Source organism: Ascaphus truei, chromosome 5 (assembly GCF_040206685.1).
Source record: "Ascaphus truei isolate aAscTru1 chromosome 5, aAscTru1.hap1, whole genome shotgun sequence".
Classification (NCBI taxonomy): Eukaryota; Metazoa; Chordata; class Amphibia; order Anura; family Ascaphidae; genus Ascaphus; species Ascaphus truei.
In genome coordinates this window covers 239,882,077-239,908,566 of record NC_134487.1, presented here as the reverse complement: position 1 = coordinate 239,908,566, position 26,490 = coordinate 239,882,077, and the positions used below count along the sequence as shown (strand labels likewise).

Below are 26,490 nucleotides of genomic sequence, written 5' to 3'. Positions count from 1 at the left end.
TTAATGATGTATTTTGGTAGCTACTGGTTTTAATTGGTGTTGCCTAGTGGTTGTATTGATTAATTGTTGTGTTGGTTACTGCTTTTAGGTATTACATGTATTTTTTGGCTATTGGTATAATTTATGTAATTGATTGCATAGTGGTTTTATTTCTTTAATTGATTGGCTAGTGGTTTTATTTAGTTCATTGATTTGTTGGCTAGTGCTTTTAATTTTTGTTTCTGGGTGTTTTAGGTCTTGTTGTATCTGTTTTATTATTGTGTATTTTGGAAATTCATGCTTTTGTATTAGGGTGACCATTGACTCCTATAGTACCCCATATTATGTGGGTATGATGTTCTACTATGACACTTAATGGGTATAGGGTAGGTATAGTGGGTCCGGGGTGGGTGGGTAGGCCTCCAGGGTGGGTGTGGGGGGGGTTACCCCTTAATTACTATAGCGGTTATTAACTACTAAAGTGATTAAGGAGCTAGGGGCCATTAAATTTTATTTTTTATGTATTCTTTCTGGCAACAGAGGACATGGCCCTGCAGTATGCTGATGAGGACGCCCTTCATGTTGGCAGGGGTAAGTATAATGGTTTTTATTTACATTATTAATGCTGCCTGGCTAATGTTGTGTTTAATAATGGGCAAATAATCTATTATCCATATCTGGATAATAGTTATTTTGCACATTACTGTACAGCAGGCCTGCACAACATACGGCCCTCGGGCCGCATGTGGCCCGTCTGGCCTCTCTGTGCGGCCCGCGATGAGTCCGGCCGGGCGCCAGTTAATTAATTAAATAAATAATAATAAAAAAAAAGTTTAAAAAAATGGTGGCGATTCCCCACGGTCCCGGCGCGCATGCGCAGGGCCCGCTCCCCCCCTCCTTCCCTGTTCCCCCCCCCCCCCCCCCCCCCGGCCCCCCGCTCGCAACGTGGGACGGAGGGGGAAGTAACAGCCAGCTGAGCTCTTCTACGGCCGCTCCCCCCCTGCTCCCAACGTGGGACCGAGGGGGAAGTAACAGCCAGCTGAGCTCTTCTGCGGCCGCTCCCCCCCCCCCCCTGCTCCCAACGTGGGACGGAGGGGGAAGTAACAGCAGCTGAGCTCTTCTGCGGCCGCTCCCCCCCCCTGCTCCCAACGTGGATATGTGCAGGGGGGTGATGTGAGGTGCAGGGGGGTGAGGTGAGGTGCATTGAGGTGAGGTGGGGGGGGTGATGTAAAGGGGGGGGGGTGATGTGCAGGGGAGGTCATGTGCAGGGGGGGTCATGTGCAGGGGAGGTGATGTGCAGGGGGGGTGATGTGCAGGGGGGGTGACTGGAGGTGCAGGGGGGGTGATTGGAGGTGCATGGGGGGGTGATTGGAGGTGCAGGGGGGGTGATTGGAGGTGCAGGGGGGGTGATTGGAGGTGCAGGGGGGGTGATTGGAGGTGCAGGGGGGGTGATTGGAGGTGCAGGGGAGGGTGATTGGAGGTGCAGGGGGTGATGTGCAGGGGGGGTGATTGGAGGTGCAGGGGGATGATTTTAGGTGCAGGGGAGGGTGATTGGAGGTGCAGGGGAGGTGATTGGAGGTGCAGGGGGGTAATTGGAGGTGCAGGGGGTAATTGGAGGTGCAGGGGGTAATTGGAGGTGCAGGGGGTAATTGGAGGTGCAGGGGGGGTGATTGAAGGTGCAGGGGGGTGATTGGAGATGCAGGGGGGGTGATTGGAGATGTAGGGGGGTGATTGGAGGTGCAAGGGGGAGAATGATGTGAGGTGCAGGGGGTGATTGGAAGTGCAGGGGGGGTGATTGGAGGTGCGGAGGGGGTCATTGGAGGTGCAGGGGGAGTGATTGGAGGTTTAAGGGGGGAGAATGATGTGAGGTGCAGGGGGGGAGAGTGATGTGAGGTGCAGGGGGGGAGAGTGATCTGAGGTGCAGGGGGGGTGATTGGAGGTGCAAGGGGGCGAATGATGTGAGGTGCAGGGGAGGAGAGTGATGTGAGGTGCAGGGGGGGAGAAATATGTGAGGTGCAGGGGGGGGGAGAATGATGTGGGGTGCAGGGGGGGTGGGATGTGTGTGGTGTGCAGGGGGGTATTGTGTGTTTGATGTGGAGAGGGAGTATTATGTGTGGGTGAGGGGGAGAGATGGGGGTATGAGAGATAGATGGGGAGTATCGCAAAGGTTGATAGTGAGGGGTTCTGGGGGAGATATGAGTATGATGATGAGGGGTGCTGGGGAGATATATGAGGATGATGATGAGAGGTGCTGGAGGAGAGATGATGGGAGAGATGATGATGATGATGATGATGATTTTACCCGTGCGGCCCAATTTTTTTTTCCTTGGAGCATTTCGGCCCTTCTCGCTTTACGAGTTGTGCAGGCCTGTACAGGATGTGTTTGGTGGGGGGGAGGTGTATTTATTGAAAATGTAAGCCATGTTGTGTTTTTTTTGTTTTTTTAAATACAGGAATGGTACCGCAGGCCAGCGAGAACCACCTGATGAGCACTGGACGCCCACGGTGATCACCTGAGGACTCCCGGACACCCGCAGGGACCACCCTAGGGCCCACAGACACCTGTGGGAACCACCCGAGGGCCCACAGACACCTGTGGGGACGCCCCGGAGACTCACAGTCACCCGAGGAACCTCGTTGCAGCCCATGTACACCCGTGGGGACCACCTGGAGGCCCACAGAGCCTAGTGGGGACCACCCGAGGGCCCCCAGACACCTGTAGGAACCACCCAGGGTTCCCTGTGGGGCCCAAGGACACCCACAGGAACCACCCAGGAACCCCCACCAGCCAGTGGTATTAATCCTGTGTCTAAAAAAATAAATAATGGTTTTATGTGGGGGCACAGGGGGTGGATGGGTTGTTTATTGTTGTTTGTTAAATATTGTAATGTTTTTTTGTGGCCTAGGAGGTGGCTAGCGGTGGTGGGTGAAGGGGGTATTAGCCCAAGGATGGGTGTTTAGGCCTACCGAGTGGGTAGCGGGAGGGGTTAACCCCTTCATTACCTCAGCAGTATTAACCGCTAAGGCCTAAACACCCAACAAGGGCCAAATACCACCTTCACCCACCCCCGCTACCCACAATAAGCATGGCACTGGTGGTTAACCCATTCATTGCCTTAGCGGTAAGCAATTAAGGTAATTAAGTTGTCTATAAATTCATTTTTCCTGCATCTGATTCATGCCGGGGGTCTCCGGTGCTGATATTATTGGATATCAGCTCCGGAGTCTCCCGGCATCAATCTGATACAGGAAAAATGCATTTTTTTCCCTAAGTGCCGTCTCGCAGCTTCTTGGCAGCTTCTCACCACCTTCTTGACAATTTTTGTGGCAGGACGATTTGGAGAGGAAATCTCCATTCTAGATCGGCTGATCGGGGCTACTAGAATTGAGCGTTTGAGAAGCTGGCGATAAGCGGCTTATCGCCGCGCATTTGACAATTTTTATTTCTCTGCAAAAAAAACGTCGATTTTTGCTCTTATCGCCAGCTTATCGGGGCTTACTTAATCACTGTAGGCTTTTGTTGGTGATAAGCTGGCGATAGGGCTTATCGCTGCTTATAGCATGAGGCCCTTTGTGTTAAATGTAAGACGTTTCCTAAAGAAGTTTCTTAAAGCAGCAATTTTCTCTAGAAGCCAATATGAGTTTAATTGATATAGGCCCAGCTCAAACGAGGTCCATTATTGACTTAAAGACGCATGAACCTATATTCACACTTCATTAAGTCCAAACGGGTATCTTCAAAGCTCACTGACGCAGCAATTGGCAGTCTGTAGTGGAGCTCTAGGGAAGCGTGGGGAGGCGGGCCATAATGGGAGGGGCCCAGCCATGACGGGGCATATCTGCCCTTCCATTGGTGCGCGACGAGCATGTGACCGCGTTGCACCACTGGAAGACAAAATTCTTGAGTTCCCTGCCAGCGTACGCATCACAGCGCTTTGCGCGCCCACACAGTAGATGGCTGTGGCCTGCCTCATAGAGGGCTGTGCTGTGGTGTGTGGCGCGCACGCTGTAGCACGGGCCGCAGCGGCCACTGGGGACCTGGCCTTAGACTGCAAGTAGGCAATCTTTTCACCAAAGTTTGAATCCACTGAGGAAATGGTGGTTATTCACAAGCTAAAATATGGGTTTTGCTGGAGAGGAAGGAGGGGGAGAAAGAGGGAGGGGGAGAAAGAGAGAGGAGAGCAACCTATTTTACTAGAGTCCCAGGTGACTTACCCACCTCCCCAAACACACCTTTATACAACATGTGGAGAGATACCTGTGCACAAAAAGGAACACACCTGAGATATCTGGGAAATATGCTGTGGCAGGATGACCGTGGTTATTGAGGAGACAACACAATTCTTCTGGTGAAATAATATGCTGGTGGATTTATTTGTCCAAAAATATAACAAAAACAATGGGTGTGCTATCCCTTTAAGAAATACAAAACATAAACAAAAGCCTATCCCCGTTAGGGAATCTAACTAAACTCGGTTAAGCCTATCTACCCGGCTGGTTGGCTAAGCTAGACCAGATCAACAATATGTGGTAATAGCACTTGGCTCCTTACCTGGGAGCTTTATTCCATTGGGACAGCATAAATCTGTGGCGCCTGTGTCTGTCTGTCAGCTCTCCTCTGTCCTCTCTCAGAGGACTCTCTCAGAGCTTGAGACTGCTGCCCCAGATGCATTTCCTCTTCCTCTTTATAAAGGCAGGTGAGCTTACTAATTAGGATCACCTGTGGACTGCTTAATCAGCTGGGTTAACTCCTCGTATACTGGAAAGCAGGCATACTGCCACCTCCTACTAATGTATACACTAGGAGTAGGAGCATACGAGTGGAGCACTGAGACTGTGCACCCTAGAAAGTGCATCCGCATTACCGTGCAGTATGCCTGGCTGATGCTGCACTGTGAAGTTGAAAGGTTGTAATGATAGAAACCAGCAGGTAACTCTAGAGTTCTTTTCTTTGTTTCTATGCATCTACTGTAAGGGTGCATGGTCTGTAATGAGCGTAAACGACCTGCCCAATAGGTAATATTTTAAAGTGTCTGTTGCCCACTTTACGGCCAAACATTCTTTCTCTACCGTGGCATAGCTTTGTTCGCGGTGACACAACTTGCGACTTAAATACAAGACCGGGTGTTCTTCATCTCCGACAAACTGGGACAGGACTGCTCCGAGACCTACTTCGGAGGCATCCGTTTGCAGAAAAAAAATCTTTTGTAACATCTGGGGCTACCAAGACTGGGTGACTACAGAGCGCTGTACGTAGGTCTATAAATGCGGTCTCCGCACCACTGCTCCATTTTACTACATTGGGTGCTCTTGTTTTTACTAAATCTGAAAGCTGTGCAGCCCGTGTTGCAAAATCGGGTATAAATTGCCTGTAGTAACCTACAATGCCTAGAAATGTCCTAACCTGTTTTTTTTGTTTGTTTTTTTAAGGGGACGGGGCCAATTCTCAATGGCTTATACTTTATTGAGCTGGGGTTTTACAGTCCCCCTTCCCACAACATAGCCAACATATTTTGCTTCTGCCAAGCCGACTGAACATTTAGCTGGGTTGGCTGTAAGACCCGCCTCCCGAAAGGTTCTCAACACTGCCTCAACCTTTTGTAGATGTGAGTCCCAATCTGGACTATGAATTACCACATCACCTAAGAACGCTGAGGCATAGTTAGAGTGCGACTGTAACAATTTATTCATCAACCTATGGAAGTTTGCAGGTGCCCCATGAAGGCCAAAGGGTAAAAAGGTATTGGTATACTAGAAGAGACCATCAGGTGTGGAGAAGGCTTTTGCTGACTCTGTTAACGGGATTTGCCAATACCCCTTTGTAAGATCTAAAGTGGTTAGAAAACAGGCCCACGCCAACCTCTCAATTAACTCGTCTACCCGGAGCATAGGATAGGCGTCAAACTTTGAGACTTCATTGACTTTTCTAAAGTCATTACAAAACCGTATTGACCCATCAGGCTTAAGTACAAAGACAATAGGGCTGGACTATTGACTATGGGACTCCTCAATTACCCCTAGGTCTAGCATCTTCTTTACTTCTGAATGAATAGCCCCTCTTCTGACATCTGGGATCCTATAAGGTCTTATCTTAACGGCTATTCCTCTTTTTAAAGGCAGATGAGCTTACTAATTAGGATCACCTGTGGACTGCTTAATCAGCTGGGTTAACTCCTCGTTATACTGGAAAGCAGGCATACTGCCACCTCCTACTAATGTATAAAGCAGTGGTTCCCTATCTTTGCGCTGCGGCGCCCTGGTGCGCCGTGGATTGCCTAGAGGGGCGCTGCTATTATCCTCCCCACCATACCTCCGATTATCCTCCCCACCATCACTCCTTCATGCCGGCCGGGCCGCAAAGGATTGGCTGCAGATCAGAGGAAGCCGGGGTTCTCTCGGGATCAGACTAGAGTGACTGGGGCTTCCCCGGGTGTTTGGAGCGTTTTCCTGTTGTATGCTGTTTAGCTGTTCAAGCTGTAACTGAGAACATAACCGAAGCTAAGTAAAATCTCTTTTTCATTACATCTCTAAGACTGTTTACTGACTTAGAGTGTGCAAGTTATTGGCTGAATTCATTTGCATTACACCAAGATTTGGGTTCCTTACAAAATCCCATGTGGGGGGCGTGGCGAAGCGCGAACAAGATGGCCGCAGACAAGAGGAGCTCCGTAGGCGATTGTGCACCCCGGAACACATGCAAAACTCCTTGAAAGGAGAACCAAACACAGCTGGCAGCCGTTCAACCTCCCATGAGAGAGATAGCAACGAAAGCGCGGCACGCGACCACCCAGAACGCCTCCAGTTTCTTTAAGAAGCTGAAGCTGGTAGCAGCAGCTTCCCAAGATGGCGGCTCCCCACGAGGCAGATCAGATCCTGGACCAGACGGGGAAGAAGAATTGCAGGCACCACTAACAAGGCAAGATATGCTCTCCCTTATGCAGGACCTAAAATCTGAGCTAAGCGAGACCTTCCACACTGAGCTGGATAGGTCGGTGAACAAATTTAAAACAGAACTGACAGCCCTGGGGGAAAGGACTGATACTGTGGAACGCAGCTTAGATGGAGTACATCCGTTTCAGTCAGAAGCTGAGCAAGAAATATTGTTATTACGTAGACAAGTGGACACTTTATTTGAAAAGGCTGAGGACAGTGAAAATTGGCTCCAGCGCAATAACCTTCGTATTAAAATTATACCAGAGGAAATTGACTAAGTTAAAGAAGAACTATATTTAAATAGACTATTCCAGAGGCTTCTTCTAGAGTCAGACCCTGAGCACATAGCTATGGATAGGGCACACAGGGCGTTAAAGTCAAGATACATCGACCCATCCAAGTCAAGAGACGTGCTGGTCAGACTCATTTTTATAAGACTAAAGAAGCCATCTTAAAAGCTGCAAGAGACTCTGCACCAGTGACTATACAGGATGATATACTACAAATCTTCGCCGACCTAGCACCAGCTTCTCTCCAGAAAAGACGAAACCTCGCTGAAACCACCTCTATCTTGCATAAACACCAAATAAGATATAGATGGGGTTTCCCATGTACGGTGATTGTTACACGCAAACTAAGTCTGCAGCAACCAGTGAGGAAGGTAGAGCTTTACTGCTACACCTGGGTCTACAGAGCCCGGGACCAAATGGACAGGCACTGTCAAAAAACCCAGAGTGAGCTAGACCCCCACCAGCAGACTGGTCCACAGTTGCTTGAGACAAGTGGAAGCCAAATCAAGCAAAGTTGATTCATCCAGAACGGAGAAGAATTCCTTGAGACTATTCATACCTAGCCACAAGGGTCTATTAATATCTCATGTGAGGATTTCCCCACATGTTAACGGCCGCCAGCCAATCAAGTTTTCTTTATCTGGGAGCTTTGGTCTCCTAGACCAGCGGTGCACAAAGTCGGGGGCGCCCCCCCATGGGAGGCGCTAGATTGTCTGGGGGGACGCGGGTGTTAGAGGGTGTTGGGGATAGCGTGAGGCCTCTGTAACTGGTTTACTTACCTTTGTTCCAACAACACATCTCTGGGGCCAGGGGGGGTGCACAGCTTACAGAGCGCACGCGCCCACGGAGGGCTTTCAATGCTTCCACGGAGATTGGTTCCGCCCCCCGATTGCAACGCGCGGCCGCTCCGCGCAGCACGCACACGTGGCACGTGTGCACCACTTCACAGCTGTGTGTCAACACTCCTGATCTCTCTCACCTGTCTCCTGCACCTCACAGCCTATCCCTGTCTCTGCAGTAGCCGCTCCTCTGCTCCACCTCCCTGTCTCATTGGTCGCCTATTCTCATATATGCTCAGCTCTCTCACTCCTTCTTTGGCTGAGCATAGTTCTTTGTAGCCTTGCTGTTCCCACGTCCAGTCTCCTGTGTACCAACCTGGCTAAACTTTAGACCCTTTTCTGGATATCGACCCCGGCTTGCCTCTGACCTTCCATATCTCTCCAACCCTGACCACGGCACATGAACAACGACTATCCTACTGGCTCCAACCCCTTGACCACGGAACCCGGCTACCGACTACTCTCCTGGCTCCAACCTCTGACCGTGGCAAGTATCAAGAATATTCTACTCTCTCCAACCCTGACCTGACACAACTTGACTATCCACTCTCCAGGCGTGCCTCCGCTGCTGTGTGTGGCGTGTTCTATACTCTCCCACCTCAGTACCGTGGTCCCGGCTTGTTGGTGGTGAGTACAAGCATTACAGTATGCTCAGCCCAACGAATGTGGACCCCACTGAGGTGGGCCAAGCCCTGACTGCCATTGGTGATCGTTTTCACCAGTTGGAGACTCAAGTCGCATCCTTGACTCAAAGTTTTTAAACTTTTTCCCTGCAACAATCACAGTCTAGAATCCTCAGACCTGCAACAGTTTTTTCACCTACTCAGGAGCAGACCCTTTCTGCTGAGCCACACCTTCCTACTCCCAACCGCTATGCTGGCGATCCCCATGGGTGTAGAGGTTTTCTCAATCAGTGCGCAATTCAATTTGAACTAACTCCTCGTTTCTCCTCTGCAAGGTCCAAGGTGGCATATATTATCGCTCTTCTGACTGGTGACGCACTGGCGTGGGCATCTCCCATCTGGGAACAAAGACCAGATCTTACCCAGGATTTCGCACACTTCCCAAAGGAATTTAAACAGGTCTTTGATACCCCAGGCCGTAAGGTCACCGCAGAATCTTCTTTGTTTCATCTCTCTCAGGGGATCGGCCAGTCGCAAGGTACGCTCTCGAGTTCCGGACCATCGCAGTAGAGACCGGCTAGAATAATGAGGCCTTGTAGGCAGCCTTCCTGCAGGGTTTATCTGAGTCCCTCAAGGACGAGCTGGCCGCGCAGGAACGACCTACCGAGTTAGAAGATCTTATTGCGGTGTGTATTCGGGTCGACCAGCGTCTCCAGGAAAGGAAGGCCGAACTCTCTCGGCTTCCCCCAGCCAGAGCCCCTACTTTCAATCTTACCCCTACAGATCCCCCGGCTCCAGATGATCCTGAACTCATGCAGCTGGGAAGTCACCGAGTCTCCTTCTCTGAGAGACAGCGCCGGAGGGATAGCGGGCTCTGTCTTTACTGTGGTCATCCCGGACACCAGGTGCTTTGCTGCCCAATCAAGCCGGGAAATGCAAACACCCAATGAGGTGTAAGGGGATCACATTGGGCACTATCTCTCCTTCCCCTTCTATCCAGGAAATCTTACCGACTCGGATCATGCTTCCGATACTTCTCAAAGGTCCTGACTTTCAAGCAGCAGCATCCGCCTTCATTGACTCCGAGTCTGGAGGGAACTTTATTGACCAAGATTTCACTCTAAGGAACGCTATTCCTCTCATTCAACAACCTGTGCCTGTTGGGTTGGAAGCCATTGACGGACGCCCTCCCCAGCGGCCTTCATTTCACGGGAAACCTGCGTGCTCTCTCTCATAACAAAGGACGGTCACAAGGATGAGATTTCTCTTTACGTTATTCATTCACCATCCGTGGAGGTAATCTTGGGCCTTTCCTGGCTCCAACGACACAATCCACACTTGGATTGGACTGACCAAAGACCCATATAATGAAGTCCCCTATGTGCTAAACCTTGTATCAGTCCTGTGCAGCAGATCTGTGGTCTACAAATTCCCAAGCCGGACAAGTCTGTCCTACCTGAAGTTTATGCTGAATTCCAAGATGTCTTTGACAAGGTACGCTCAGAAGTCCTTCCCCCTCATTGCCCTTTTGATTGCCCGATTTATCTCTTGCCTGCTGCTGTTCTCCCCAGAACCAGATCTTACACTCTTTCTCTTCCTAAGACCAAAGCGATTTCAGAATATATTCATGAAAATCTGAAGAAGGGATTAATTCGAAACTCTTCATCCCCCGCTGGGCGAAGGTTTTTTCTTTGTCAAAAAGGACGGTTCTCTCCGCCTCTGCATAGATTACAGAGGGCTCAATAAGATCACTTTGAAGAACCGTTATCCTCTACCACTCATCTCTGAGCTTTTTGATCGCTAGCAAGGTTCCACTATTTTTTCTAAATTAGGTCTCCGGGGGGCATAAAATCTGATACGTATACGTCAGGGCGACGAATGGAAGACGGCCTCCAACATATGCGATGGTCATTACGAATATTTAGTCATGCCTTTTTGGCCTGTGTAACGCTCCGGCGGTGTTTCAAGAATTTGTGAAGGAGATTTTTCGAGACCTTCTTAATCTTTTTGTCATAGTCTATCTTGATGACATCCTTATCTTTTCTAAATCTCTTTCTGAACATATTCATCATACCACACTAATCCTGTCTCGTCTACGGGAGAACCACCTCTATGCTAAACTGGAGAAATGCCAGTTTCACCAAACTTCTATGTCATTCCTTGGCTATATTATTTTAGACTCTGGATTCTCCATGGAACCTGATAAACTCAAGGCAGTGTTGGAATGGCCACAGCCCACATCTTTGAAAGCAATTCAACGTTTTTTTTAGGGTTCACTAATTATTATCGTAAATGTATTCGAAACTTTTCTTCTACAGTAACTCCGATCACTGCTTTAACTAAAAAAGGAGCAGATGCCTCTTCCTGGCCACCTGCGGCACTCCAAGCCTTTGATTCACTCAAAAAAGCTTTTGTGTCCGCACCTATCTTACGCCACCCAGACCCCAAACTACCCTTCACTCTGGAGGTAGATGCTTCTGACGTTGGGGCTGGGGCTATTTTGTCTCAGAGGCAATCACCTCAAGCCAAGCTACACCCTTGTGGTTTTTTTTCTAAGAAATTTTCTTCAGCAGAGCAGAACTATGATGTTGGCAACCGGGAGCTTATAGCTATCAAGCTTGCACTACAAGAATGGAGACACCTTTTGGAAGGTACCGAAAACCCCATCACAATTCTCACAGATCATAAAAATTTGCTCTACATAGAAAGCGCTCGACCCCTTGGTGCCCGTCAGGCCCGTTGGTCACTTTTTTTCTCTAGATTCAATTATCTTATATCTTATATTCCTGGGTCAAAAAACCTGAAAGCTATCGCTTTGTCCCGCAAATTCGTGTTAGAAGACAAGTCTAAAGACATATCAGAGACTATCCTTCCTTTCAAATATGTTATTTCCGCTAATTCTTTTGACGTCCTGGAAGGCATTTTGGGTACTCAAACTCTCATTCCTGAAGGTCTAGAGGTGCCGGGGGGTTGTTTATATGCTGCACCACAATTTCGTAATAAAATTCTACAATGGGATCATTCGTCTAAGTATGCCGGTCATCCTGGCACCAGAACAACTACGGATCTCATCAGATGAACATTTTGGTGGCCCAACATGTTAAAAGACATTGAAGAATTTATCAAATCCTGCTCCACTTGGGCTTGAAATAAAACTGCACGCAGCAAACCACCTGGCCTTCTACGGCCACTGCCCATACTGGATCGTCCCTGGAGCCATCTGTCTATGGACTTCATTGTTGACCTTACTATTTCCAGAGGAATGAACACCATTCTGGTTATTGTCGACAGATTCTCAAAGCAATCACACTTTATTCCTCTGAAAGGCCTACCCAACTCTGCTACCTTGGCGGATATCTTCATTAAGGAGATCTTTTGCATTCATGGGGTACAATTGTCCACAGTGTCCGATCGTGGATCTCAATTTATCTCGAAATTCTGGCGTGCATTTGTCCAAAGAATGGATATTTCTCTTCATTTTTCCTCAGGGTATCATCCCCAGACCAATGGACAGACTGAAAGGACTAACCAGACCTTGGAGCAGTACTTACAATGCTTCATTTCTGACGCCCAAGACGACTGGTTGGATCTTATTCCATGGGCAGAATTTGCCCACAATTCCCTTAGGAATTAATCTACACGGGAATCCCCGTTCTTTATCAATTATGGTTTCCACCCGGCACGGCTCCCCATCACTTCTTCTTCTTCAGGGGTTACAGCAGCGGGCAACAGAATTAATTCCTTACAGGAGTCATGGAGGAGGATTCAAAAGACTCTCGAGGAGGCAACTCGCAGACAGAAATCACAGGCTGATCGTCATAGCCGCAAGGCACCCAACTTCAAACCAGGAGAAAGAGTGTGGCTTTCTTCAAAAAATATCAGGCATAAGACAACGACTCTCAAATTGGCCCCAAGATTCCTGGGTCCATTTCCTATCCTGGAGCGAGTCAATCAGGTTTCTAGCGTACCATCTTAAACTCCCTCCTTCCATGAGGATACCTTCAGTTTTTCATGTGTCTCTCTTGAAGCCAGTTTTTCAAAATTCTCAATTTCCAGATTCTTCATCCATACCACCGCCTGTAATCGTACAATGACAAGAGGAGTACGAGATACAATCCATCATCGACTCAAGACGATATAGAGGGGCTATTCAATACTTAGTCCATTGGAAGGTGTTTGGACCAGAAGAGTGGTCCTGGATACCATACCATCAAGTACACGCTCCCAGTCTTCTAAGGCGGTTTCATGCTAAAAAAAACCTCAAACCATATTGGAGTCGTCTTGAGGCCGCTCCTCAAGGGGGGGTACTGTAAGGAATCGGGGAGCACATCTCCCACCTTACCTGATGATTTGCATACTCCAGCGCAACTTACAGAGCGCGCACGCCCACGGAGGGCTTTCAATGCTTCCACGGAGATTGGCTCCGCCCCCCGAATGCGACGCGCATGCCCCGCGTGGCACGCACACGTGACGCGCATGCACCACTCCCCAGCTGCGTGTCAACACTCCTGATCTCTCCCACCTGTCTCCTCACCTCACAGCCTATCCCTGTCTCCGCAATAGCCGCGCCTCCGCTCCACTGTCTCATTGGCCGCCTATTCTCATATATGCTCAGCTCTCTCACTCCTTCTTTAGCTGAGCATAGTTCTTTGTAGCCTTGCTGGTCCCACGTCCATGTCCTGCAGTATTGCCTTGCCGGTCTCTGTGTTTGATCTCCTGTGTACCAACCTGGCTAGACTTTGGACCCTTCTCTGGATATCGACCCCGGCTTGCCTCTGAACTTCCGTACCTCTCCATCCCTGACCACGGCACACAAACAACGACTATCCTACGGCTCCAACCTCTTGACCACGGCACCCGGCTACCGACTACTCTCCCGGCTCCAACCTCTGACCTCGGCAAGTATCAAGAATATTCTACTCTCTCCAACCCTGACTCGGCAAACCTTGACTATCCACTCTCCAGACGTGCCTCTGCTGCTGTGGGTGGCGTCTTCTATACTCTCCCACCTCAGTACCGGGGTCCTGCTTTGTTCGTGGTGAGCGCAAGCGTTACACTGCTGAACTCATGTCCCATAGCATTGGCCTCATATCCCCTTCCCCACTCCCTACATGAGGCAACCGACCCCTGACCAGTTTTTTTTAACTGTGTGTCTGGGAATTCCTTCCATTCCAACCCCTTTCTATTTTTGTCACCCTCTCAATCACCACACGTCTTACAAAAAAATAAACACCACATTAATATTCCCGAACCATCTTATTAGATGGGGCTGAAATTCATCTCTCAAAATGTCAGAGGATTGAATACCCCCCAAAAACGTAGACTTGTCCTAGCTGAGATGATAAGAATGGATGCGGGGGTAGTTATGTTACAGGAAACTCACTTACTATCCAAAGACCAAAAATTGTTAACAGCAAACATTTCCTATTGATTTTCCAACTCTCATGAAAAACGGAAAAACTGTGGGGTAGCAATGCTAATTAAAAAAAAGATTAACTTCCAAATTGAAACGGTTAAAGCAGACAAATAGGAGGCAAATTTAAAGTATCCCTCAATCCTAACATAGAGAAAACATGGTGCAGCTTTTAGAGATTATGGGGCCGATTCACTAAGCTACGTTAACTAGCGCTAAAATGGGTTCTATCGCTCGGCCGCAAAAGGCTGAAGCCATAAGCGCTATTCACTAAGGCTGTTTGGAGCGTTTATGGCCAGCCTTGGCCAAAAGGGCCATAGCGCGCGATCACCTTTTCCCCCCCCTGTTATCGTGCTAAAAGTTATTTAGCACGATAACTATTATAAACAAAGCAGCCTGTAAGAACTGCATGGAGACGCTGCGTCTCAATGCACGGTTCTTACGGGAGATTGTGCTGGCCAAATATGAGTTTTAATAGTAGTGTACATGAGCATGGGGTCTCCTGAGCTGAACCGCATTGGTTTCAGGTCCGAGGACCCCCTACTTCAGGAGTTACAGGCCCCTTTATGGGGTGCCGGTATCCCCTGCAGAATTTAAATGTCCCGGTCACGTGACGCGGGAGCTTTAAAGTGCAGGGGATACCGGCACCCCATAAAGGGGCCTGTAACTCCTGAAGTAGGGGGTCCTCGGACCTCAAACCAATGCGGTTCAGCTCCGGAGACCTCCTGCACATCTACACTAGTATTTAAAAACAGATAACAATAAATAATAATTCATTAACATAGCGGCTATCCGCTATGGTAATGAAGCTGCATTAATGTACATTGTAATAATAGTGTGCGGGAGCAGGGGGTCCCCTGCCACCGCACAATATTAATAAAAATACATTAAAGCAGCTTCATTACCTTAGCGGCTATCCGCTAAGGCAATGAAGGGGCTAAGGCATAATAGCATGTTTATTGGGGACAATTGCCCCCAATAAACATAGCAATATACCACACACTTCCCCCCCCGCCCCCCCACACATACTATACATTAATGGGCAAAATTACTATTATCCACATATGGATAATAATGTATTTGCCCATTAAATATACATTAATCACAATAAATACATTTTGTACTCACCCTTGTCCGGGACCCACAATGAATGGCACCCGCATCTTCATCCCTGTCCATACACTGGGGTGCTGAAAAATATACAAAATAACAAAAAGTGCCAAACTAATGTCCCCTAACCCCTTAATGACCTTAGCGGTAATTAACCACTACAGTCATTAAGGGGTTAAGCCACCCTGACACGATACCCATCCTTCACACATTTATTTGTACAGTGGCTTCATCATGTATATATATATATTATAATATATATATATATATATATATACTGTATATGCATGATTAACCAATCTTAATATATAAAATCGAAAGGTTGGTACTAGCAGCGGTGAATGTGATTGGTCCGTGGCCACCCCGACTCTCATTGGCCAAGAGGTACGCCCCACTGTGACACACACCTCCTAGACGACTCTCATTGGGCAAAAGTTACAGTGACATCACTGACACACACCTACTTCACTCTCACACACTTGCACTGACAGCATACCCCCACAGAACCCCTGCGGAGTACTTGGTAAGTTTACATATCACACTCTCACCACTGTCTACACACACACACACACACACACACACACACACACACACACACACACACACACACACACACACACACACACACACACACACACACACACACACACACACACCTGTGAGTCATGCTGTCACCCCTGTGAACACAAACACACAGTCACTGTCATCCCACACACTCACACTGACCCCTGTCATCCCACAACAACCGCCGGACGAACCGCACTCCCTATAGGCGCGCACCATGACACTCACTGCGCACATTGAACCGCCATTCTCCCTCCCTAACGGCCGCCCGACAGTCCCTGTGCACATGACCGCCCATATGGCCGCCGCGCACACACACGACGACACTACGATCAACACTCCCTGTAGCCCTGCACTTTCAAATAAATATATATTAAAACAATGCCGTGCGTTTCAGTTTGTATTACAAAAATTCCCACCCATACCTTCACCTACACACTCTTTATTTACTTTGTAAAATGGCCGAAAAATAACCGCCAGCCCTCACATACGCACTGTTAATTTACTTTATAAAATAGCTGACACACGAACTTACAACATGTGCAATGCAATGTTCAATTCTTTCCCTTAATAAAATTAGTTCATTAATATGTGCAGCTCACCTCCCTCCCCGGCGGCGCTCAGCTCACCTCCCTCCCCGGCGGCGCTCACCTCCCTCCCCGGCGGCGCTCAGCTCACCTCTCTCCCCGGCGGCGCTCCAACTCACCTCCCTCCCCGGCGGCGCTCCAACTCACCTCTCTCCCCGGCGGCGCTCCAACTCACCTCCCTCCCCGGCGGCGGCGCTCCAACTCACCTCCCTCCCTGGCGGCGGCGCTCCAACTCACCTCCCTCCACGGCGGCAGCGCTCCAACTCACCTCCTTCCCCTACGGCGGCGCTCCAACTCACCTCCCTCCCCGGCGGCACTCCAACTCACCTCTCCCTGGCGGCGCTCCAACTCACCTCCCTCCTCGGCGGTGGCGCTCCAACTCACCTCCCTCCCCGGCGGCGGCGCTCCAACTCACCTCTCTCCCTGGCGGCGCTCCAACTCACCTCCCTCCCTGGCGGCGGTGCTCCAACTCACCTCCCTCCCAGGCGGCGCTCCAACTCACCTCCCTCCCCGGCGGCGCTCCAACTCACCTCCCTCCCCGGCGGCGCTCCAACTCACCTCCCTCCCCGGCGGCGCTCCAACTCACCTCCCTCCCCGGCGGCGCTCCAACTCACCTCCCTCCCCAGCGGGGGGACAGGCAGTGGGCAGCCAGCCTGAAGCTGCCTCGCGGCGCCGACTGCCTAAGATGGCGGCGCCCGGAAGGACACCCTTCCTCCCTCGCGGCACCGAGTGTCTAAGATGGCGGCGCCCGGAAGGAGAGGTGACGTGTGTATGTGACTCTGTGTGTGTGTGTGTGTGTGTGTGTGTGTGTGTGTGTGTGTGTGTGTGTGTGTGTGTGTGACTCTGTGTGTGTCACTGTGTGTGTGTGACACTGTTTGTGTGTGTGTGTGTGTGTGTGTGTGTCAGACACTGTAGGGTGGGGACCCCTCCTGTCCACTGTCCCCCCTCTCCTGTCCACTGTCCCCCCTCTCCTGTCCACTGTCATCCCCCTCCTGTCCACGGTCGTCGTCCCCCCTCATGTCCACTGTCGTCCCCCCCTCTTGTCCACTGTCGACCCCCCCTCTTGTCCACTGTCGACCCCCCCTCCTGTCCACTGTCGACCCCCCCTCCTGTCCACTGTCGACCCCCCCTCCTGTCCACTGTCGTCCACCCCTCCTGTCCACTGCCCCCCCTCCTGTCCACTGTCCCCCCCCTCCTGTCCACTGTCCCCCCCTCCTGTCCACTCTCCCCCCTCCTGTCCACTCTCCCCCCTCCTGTCCACTCTCCCCCCCTCCTGTCCACTGTCCCCCCCTCCTGTCCACTGTCCCCCCCTCCTGTCCACTGTCCCCCCCTCCTGTCCACTGTCCCCCCCTCCTGTCCACTGTCCCCCCCTCCTGTCCACTGTCCCCCCTCCCCTGTCCACTGTCCCCAGCCCTCCTGTCCACTGTCCCCAGCCCTCCTGTCCACTGTCCCCAGCCCTCCTGTCCACTGTCCACCCCCCCTTCTGTCCACTGTCCACCCCCCTCCTGTCCACTGTCCACTGTCCACCCCCCTCCTGTCCACTGTCCACCCCCCCTCCTGTCCCCTGTCCACTGTCCACCCCCCCCCCCCCCTCATAGCGGGAAATTTAACTCACGCGCAACGCCGGGTCTCTCAGCTAGTATACAAATAAATACTGTACATGGCCAAATACAATTCTCTCCAAATATCAAGCAGCACCAAGCTCAATCAATATCTAATAAATCCAAATACAAACACTCAATTTGACAATGTGTACATGATACAATTAATCTTTGCATCATATATACTATGTCAAACAATGCTCCAAATCAAATACACTAATCCAAACAAGATACAAATACAATCATTAAAGAAAAACAACGCTTCAACACAATTAATTTACCATCAATTAATCCAATCACCAATCAATTACAATACAAATCAATTACACACTTCAAATCCAACAAACAAACCATTGTGAAAAATAATCTATGTCAAAGTAACCATCAAAATAAATCTATCTTCCAAAAATAAGCCAATAAAATAATCTATAGCAACCAGTCTTTAACTAAACATTTGCAAAAATGACATGTACATTCTAAACACATTTTTACACAAAGCAGCAAATTGCAATTCCAAAAAACATCCAAACAAGGCAAGCCAACACATTTTTATTATACCTTTATGTATGTCCATCTATAGTTTACAGACATAAATACAGGTGCAATAAAAGAGCATTAAAAACAATTGAATCACATTAAAAATGAACATACAATACAAACACTGATTTGTCCTGTACGGATGTATACCCATAGTGACATACATACATTCAGGCCAAATAAATGGACATTAAAAAAAAATGGACGCCAGGAAAAAAAATCCAAAAAACCTGTCAAATAAAAATAAAATACATTTTCTTTTTTTACTTACCATTAGATGAACCAGTCAAAGCAATCAAGGGGAACCGGAAGCACTGGAGCAGCTAATCCAACAACAGGAACCAGGTAACCATAAAATAAAAAAACCATTACCATCCACAAGTGTCTTTATCTTCTTTTTTCTATTTGTAATCCATAGTGGGGGTCTTCTCCGTCTTCTTCTGTCTTCTTCCGGGGTCTTCTTATCTTCATCCGCCACGCCCTGGTCTTCTTTCTTCATAGGAGGTCTTTCCTCCTCAGCGTCTAGCCTCAAAATGAGACGACATAGGCTTTTAAAGGCCTATGACGTCACATTTTCGTCATATGGTTCTCACGGTCCTGATTGGGCCGTGAAAACTATGTGTTTTGGCCGACAAAAAAAAAATGATGACGTCATTTAAAGGCAATGAAAGCACAGCCAATCAGAATTGGCTGTGCATCAATTGTCTTTAAGATGACGTCATGAAAAGAAAGATGGGCGGCCTCACATGGTACGGTAGCCAATCAGAGCGTGGGGAATACATCCCAACTCTGATTGGCTCAAACTAAAATTGCATCGTCACTATACTATTATCTTTCTACATTGGGCACCCAGTTAGAAAAAGATAAATACATGTTGGCTTGGGAGAGGGAACTGGGTGAAGAGCTAGAGTGGGAAGACTGGCAGGATATCGGTGAGGCTATGGCCAAAACATCCATGTGTATCTTGATAAAAGAGAACTCCCATAAAATAGGATCACAATAGATCCAAACATCACTGGGGGAGCTGGAGGGAGGGATGAATGTGAGCATAGGAACCAACACTGAGGCAAGATCCCAAATGCCAGATGATCCAGTGGCTACGTTCTGCCGGCTCAATATCCAAATTCAAACCCCTTCACTTTGTGCTAAACCACCCCAGGGAAGTAAAAAACACAGCTGCCCAGAGGAGGAACGTAATAACGCTTCCTCTCTGCTGCGTATGAGGTGACGTCCTAAATCTAAACAATCCATTAGAAGGCATGCATAAAATCGACTCCAAATTAATTGTACATATTCTTAGTGCTACCAGATGTCTGGTCGTAAGATGCTGGAGACAGCCCAACTACCCCACATATAGAAAGGTCAGAGAACAACTATCCCCTATTATGCTCATGGAAAATCTAACTAGCTATCTTGAGGATACAGGCAGTCTTCGGTTATCCAACACAATGCGTTACTCAAAATGGCGTTGGATAGCGAAACGGTGTAAAGCGAAACACGTTTTCCCATAGTTTTCCCATAGTTGATACAATATTGTTCACGATACTAATACTATGTCGAAAAATTATCTATTGTTACATGTGATCATTGTAAATTGTATAATTGGAAAATGTCTATGGAACAATAAAGAAAGTTATTAAAAAACAAAAATCCCACGTAATAGAACAAGGATAAGGTATTTCAGTAAAGTGCAACGTGTATGGTTGGTACAATGTACATAAACATACACTACAAAAATACTTTGAAGCATTTCTTCCCTAGGCAGCTATAGCAGTTATACTTACAGAACAGCTTCCAATCCGTGTCTCTGAGCTGTTGCCGAGTTGAATCCGAAGGTCGTATTCATTTGAAACTGGTTTAGATTTGTTCATTATCCCGAAAATGCTTTCAAACGTTACCAAGATCTCGTCCTCCTCCTCGTCTGAATTCATGTACATGGTTTCGCTGTGAAGGGGTGTCTCATTGGATGACTCTGATGTGCTATCTGGAGAAATAGAAGTATCTGAATATGCCGGTGGCAAAAAATCAATTGTCACAATGGACTCTGTGCAACTTTCCTCTCCTGATTCTCCTCCAACGTCTCCTTCTTTGAAATGATTGAGAGGGAATGTGATCTTCTCAGTGGAAATCTGGGTCTGTGCGTTCTCTAGCTCTTTTTGCACATTTTCATTGCTGTTTAGCAATGTTTTCTCAGATCCTTCGTTTTCCCTCGTAACGCCATCATCTACTTGTACGGGCCTCTCTGGACTACCCGTAGCCAATGGAGTCTCCTCTGCGCCATTTAATGACTCTGGCTTGGATACTGAGGGCACGTTCCAATACAGAAAATCAATCCTAGGAGGACTCCAATCCAAGGGAAAAGTGTACTCTGAACTGTCATCTAACAAATCTCCTTGGGTTATGCCATCTTGTGTGTTTGGGCTTCTACAGCTGCTGGCGTTTGGATGAGGCGTTTCTAAGAGTAATGTAGTTGGCGGATTTGTCGTTGGTGATTTCTTCCTCTTATTGCAGAGGCTCTTCTTATGGGACTGTGGTGGCTCTGTAAAGCAGCTGGTCCCATTATTCAGAGGGGCATCATGGCAGCTGCTGCTGTTCAAAAATGAGATGCATCTGTCCACACTAGGAGTTGAACGTTCCTCACGTTGGGTTCTTGACAGCTGCTTACGAAAAGCTTCCAAACAGAACTTAACTAAGGGAAAAAATATATTTAAATTCATGTCATCAGTACACATTATTTTCTAACCTGGCAGAAAATTAGACAATTACTATTGAGTACTTATAAAATAACTGCCATATTATATTTTGTGATATTTCCAGTGGTTGACGTGCATTATAGAAGTAATGGTACGGTGCTCGTATACAGCATAGTTTAATCCTGATTGACAAAAACATACATTTGTGGACTCAATTTACCAATAACAAGAGAGGGAGAGGTTATCTTTAAAATAATTTAACTTCTAAAAAAAACTAGAAGTGATTGTAGTTTTAAAAAACAGCAAAAGTAGTGGTAACTCCAAGTTCGACCATAGAATATTTCATAAATGTTGTCATTTGGTGGCTGTTGTAATATCCGAGGAACAAACAATGTGTCAGATAAGAATTCTGATTGAAATTTCTGTTAAAAGCATTTCTGGTTTTGACGTATACAAACAGCTGAGACCTGATCACTATTGCTTTTTCATTTCACTTCCACTTGAAACAGGACATCTCTGGGCATGAGAATCAGTTATACCAATTTATGCCCACAGTACTGGGATCTATGAAAGTTTCCAGTTTGGTTTATTAGGATATTCTGTTAATATCCATTTCTCTCGGGCCATGAAAAGCTAAAATATAACGTGCTTATCACCTTAAGAGAAGGGGTAGCAAGGCAAAGGCTGAGGTGTGAACTGTGTGTAAAGAACAGTTTAAAATTACACAAATAATTCCAAAACAAAAAGAAACGGAGAAAGTAAAAACACTGGACAAAAACAACTTTCAGAGAAGCTAGCACTATATTCAGCAGAAGTAGAATTACATAACATAGGAGTATCTGAGACTAAACAATGACTGGTTTCTGAATGCAATACTGTATGTATTTCAATGTATCTTTAAAGATTTAATTAAATGGACAACTCAGTGTTTTAATCTTTGCCTTGTCTTTTAGAACTCCCTGGTGTAAAGGTTGTAATACTGATAAAAACACGTACATTACATAGCTAGAATTCAGGTAAAAAGGTGTAAGAAGGATTACAGCTATCCACAAACTCATAATGGCAACTAGGATCTAATCACAAAAATCAACTCACAATGCAGTGCTGCCTTTTGCTTGGCTTGTTGTGTGCATGTTGTTACATAGTGTGTTTTTTGTTGACTTTTTGGGTTTAGTTAAACTGAATAAATTGACAGTGTCTGAATGATCATTCTATATCTATTGTCAGAGAACTTCCAATATAAGGACAGACGTTTATGGAGCACTTAATGCATCTTTTAGTGTAGCTATCCAAATAACTCGGAGGAAGAAAAAGATCGATGCCGCAGCCTTTCCAAGAAGCACAGGGACTCACCAGGTAAAAATAAAACTGAAGTTTATTCTAACAACATTAAAAATGAACACCTAGGACGAACAAAAATAGAGCAACCCAGAGGTTGCTCTATTTTTGTTCGTCCTGAGTGTTCATTTTTAATGTTGTTAGAATAAACTTCAGTTTTATTTTTACCTGGTGAGTCCCTGTGCTTCTTGGAAAGGCTGCGGCATCGATCTTTTTCTTCCTCCAATGCTCCGGATCGAGCAAGCGCCGGGGAGTGACGTACAGTAATCTGTGTGCGCACACACTGACATCAGGAGAGAGGGAGTGAGAGTCACGGACACACAGAGGATAGCTGTATCGTGAGTTAAGTGTTACTCCAGGCTGATCCTGTCTTTCTGCATGATAATACATGGACATTTGTCACACACAGCAGTATTGCTCTCTTTATCTCTCCCCTAGAATCTCCCTATTTCCACTGCTACAGAAGGCATTGGCAGACGCCATGAGGTGTTACCTTTGAGCTCCTCAGTCGGTTTTTCTCTTACATTATCCAAATAACTCAACAGTTATGGGGTGGAAGGTTATTGAAACCATTTCGGGAAGGGTGTGTGGAAGAAACAGTCAATAGTGTAGGGAAAAGGTCCAATAAATGATTTAATATTTTTTATATCTTACATTAATAGAGCTACACTGTAACCAAAAGATGTAATAACCACCAACTGACTTCAATTATTCTACGTTTATCCTAAGCCCTGGATCTACGCTGCAACTAGTGAACGGACCATGGGGGGGTTGGGGAAAACAGTTGGGTTGTTCTTTTAACAGAAAATAAAGTCAACACAGAAATCCTCTTTGTACAAATAAATATACAGAACCCCTATAAGCTCATATTGAACGCCCAAAATAACCACAACATATATATATGCGTATAAGTGTCAAAGAGGAGTGCTACTGAGCATGGCAATATATATTTAAAACCAGAGACAGAACATGAAACACAGACAGAGCCCAGTGCTACATCCATTAACACAAATACACGGTACAGTGCCTATATATATATATATATATATACACAGTTAGGTCCGGAAATAGTACCAAAATAAATTAAGGTTACAGTTAAATAATGAATATGGGCTTAAAGTGCAGTCTATCAGCTTTAATTTGAGGGTATTCACATCCAAATTGGAGAAAGGGTTTAGGAATTACATCTCTTTAATATGTAGCCCCCTCTTTTTCAAGGGACCAAAAGTAATTGGACAATTGACTCAAAAGCTGTTTCATGGACAGGTGTAGGCTATTCCTTCGTTATTTCATTATCAATTAAGCAGGTAAAAGGTCTGGAGTTGATTCCAGGTGTGGCATTCGCATTTGGAAGCTGTTGCTGTGAACCCACAACATGCGGTCAAAGGAGCTCTCAATGCAAGTGAAACAGGGCATCCTTAGGCTGCAAAAAAAAAGAAAATCCATCAGAGAGAAAGCAGGAACATTAGGAGTGGCCAAATCAACAGTTTAGTACTTTCCGAGAAAAAAAGAACGCACTGGTGAGCTCTGCAACACAAAAAGGCCTGGACGTCCACGGAAGACAACAGTGGTGGATGATCGTAGGATCCTTTCCATGGTAAAGAAAAACTTCTTCACAACATCCAGCCAAGTGACGAACACTCTCCAGGAGGTAGGCATATCATTATCCAAGTCTACCATAAAGAGAAGACTTCACGAGAGCAAATACCGAGGGTTCACCAAGAATAGAAAGGCCAGATTAGACTTTGCCAAATAATATCTAAAAAAGATAGCCCAGTTCTGGAACACCATTCTTTGGACAGATGAAGCTAAGATCAACCTGTACCAGAATGATGGGAAGAAAAAAGTATGGAGAAGGCTTGGAACGGCTCATGATCCGAAGCATACCACATCATCTGTAAAACACGGTGGAGGCAGTGTGATGGCATGGGCATGCATGGCTTACAATTGCAAGGGGTTACTAGTGTTTATTGATGATGATGAAGCAGACGGATGAATACTGACGTGTATAGGGATATATTGTCTGCTCAGATTCAGCCAAATTCAGTGAAGTTGATTGGACGGCGCTTCACTTTACAGATGGACAATGACCCAAAACATACTGCAAAAGCAACCCAGGAGTTTTTTAAGGCAAAGAAGTGGAATATTCTGCAATGGCCGAGTCAATCACCTGATCTCAACCCGATCGAGCATGCATTTCACTTGCTGAAGACAAAACTTAAGGCAGAAAGACCCACGAACAAACAACAACTGAAGACAGCTGCAGTAAAGACCTGGCAAAGCATCACAAAGGAGGAAACCCAGCGTTTGATGATGTCCATGCGTTCCAGACTTCAAGCAGTCATTGCCTGCAAAGGATTCTCGACAAAGTATTAAAAATGAACATTTTATTTATGATTGTGTTAATTTGTCCAATTACATTTGAGCCCCATAAATAAGGGGACTGTGTATGAAAATGGTTGCAATTCCTAAATGTTTCATACGATATTTTTGTTCAACCCCTTGAATTAAAGCAGAAAGTCTGCACTTCTATTGAATCTCGGTTATTTCATTTCAAATCCATTGTAGTGACGTACAGAGCCAAAATTATTAAAATTGTGTTACTGTCCAATTATTTCCGGACCTAACTGTATATATATATATAGATAGATAGATTTTGAATAAAATGGTCTTTAAGTTTAACTCTTTGGCCAAAGTGTCGTAAGCCCTTGAGCCCCTCCAAGGCAGACCACGACTCAAGGGTCCCAACACTGTTGTTACCATGTATTTGTGTTAATGGATGTAGCACTGGGCTCTGTCTGTGTTTCATGTTCTGTCTCTGGTTTTAAATATATATTGCCATGCTCAGTAGCACTCCTCTTTGACACTTATACGCATATATATATGTTGTGGTTATTTGGGGGGTTCAATATGAGCTCATAGGGGTTCTGTATGTTTTGCAATTCTGTTCAGCTGTTCCCAGCTGATTTGGAGGGTGGCTCCTCCTTCCCAGGTTTGAAGTTCACCCCCTCCCCCTTTTAAATGGTTAAAGCTCACTCCATTTCACCTTCCACACTCATGGGAACTTGCATGCAGTTTGATTGCGACAAATCTAATACAGAGTGCTTTTCTTGGTAATGTACAGGTTAATAAGAGCTTCAATCAGACTTAGAACTATGCAACTAATTTTGACAGATTTATTATAAATCATTCTTCCTGGTAATGTACAGGTTATTAAGAATTTATATTAGTGTTAGGACCCTTGAGACGTGGTCTGCCTTGGAGGGGCTCAAGGGCTTACGACACTTTGGCCAAAGAGTTAAACTAAAAGACCATTTTATTCAAAAGATATCTATATCTATATCTATATACTAGCTGATATACCCGGCGTTGCCCGTGATGTAATGTTCTGCCTCCCCCATCCTCCCTCTCAACTCCCTTCCCCCCCCACTTCACAACATCTGTTCAGGCTTCCCCTCCTTCTCTCCTGATGACTCCCTCCACCCCTCTCTCTCTTGACTCCCTCTCTCCCCCCCTCTCTCTCGACTCCCTCTCTCCCCCCTCTCTTTCGACTCCCTCTCTCCCCTCCCTCTCTCCTGACTCCCTCTCCCCCCCCTCTCTACTGACTCCCTCTCTCCTGACTCCCTCTCTCCCCCCCTCTCTCCTGACTCCCTCCCCCCCCTCTCTCCTTACTAACTCCCCCCCCCTCTCTCCTGACTGAATACCACCCCCCGCCTGTCCGCTGTGCGCCGCCATCTTACCGGGGGCATCTGCAGGAGGAAGGGGGTCCTTCCGGAGGCTGCCTGCCCACCCACCGGGGAGGGAGGGAAGTGAGCGTTGGCGGCTGGGGCAGGAGGGCCGCGCCGCGCTTCCCCTCCGTCCGGGAGCCAGTGGGGGGAGGGAGAGGGAGAGAGAGAGTTGGGTGACGTCATAGAGCCACCAATCTGATTGGCCAGAGGCTGAGGACCAATCAGATTCACCGCAGCTAGTACCAACCTTTCGAT

The 26,490-nt window shown here is 47.2% G+C and overlaps 1 protein-coding gene across 3 annotated transcripts in view; it reads right to left on the bottom strand.

The window, feature by feature from the left end:
- The window catches only part of LOC142495828 (uncharacterized), a 439,489-nt gene that overhangs the window by 311,763 nt on the left and 101,236 nt on the right, over positions 1–26,490 (bottom strand). For all 3 annotated transcript variants that reach the window (XM_075601852.1, XM_075601853.1, XM_075601851.1), the window contains exon 5: positions 20,261–21,165. In XM_075601852.1, the coding sequence (XP_075457967.1) occupies positions 20,261–21,165 (905 nt within the window). The remainder of the gene's footprint in view (positions 1–20,260; positions 21,166–26,490) is intronic.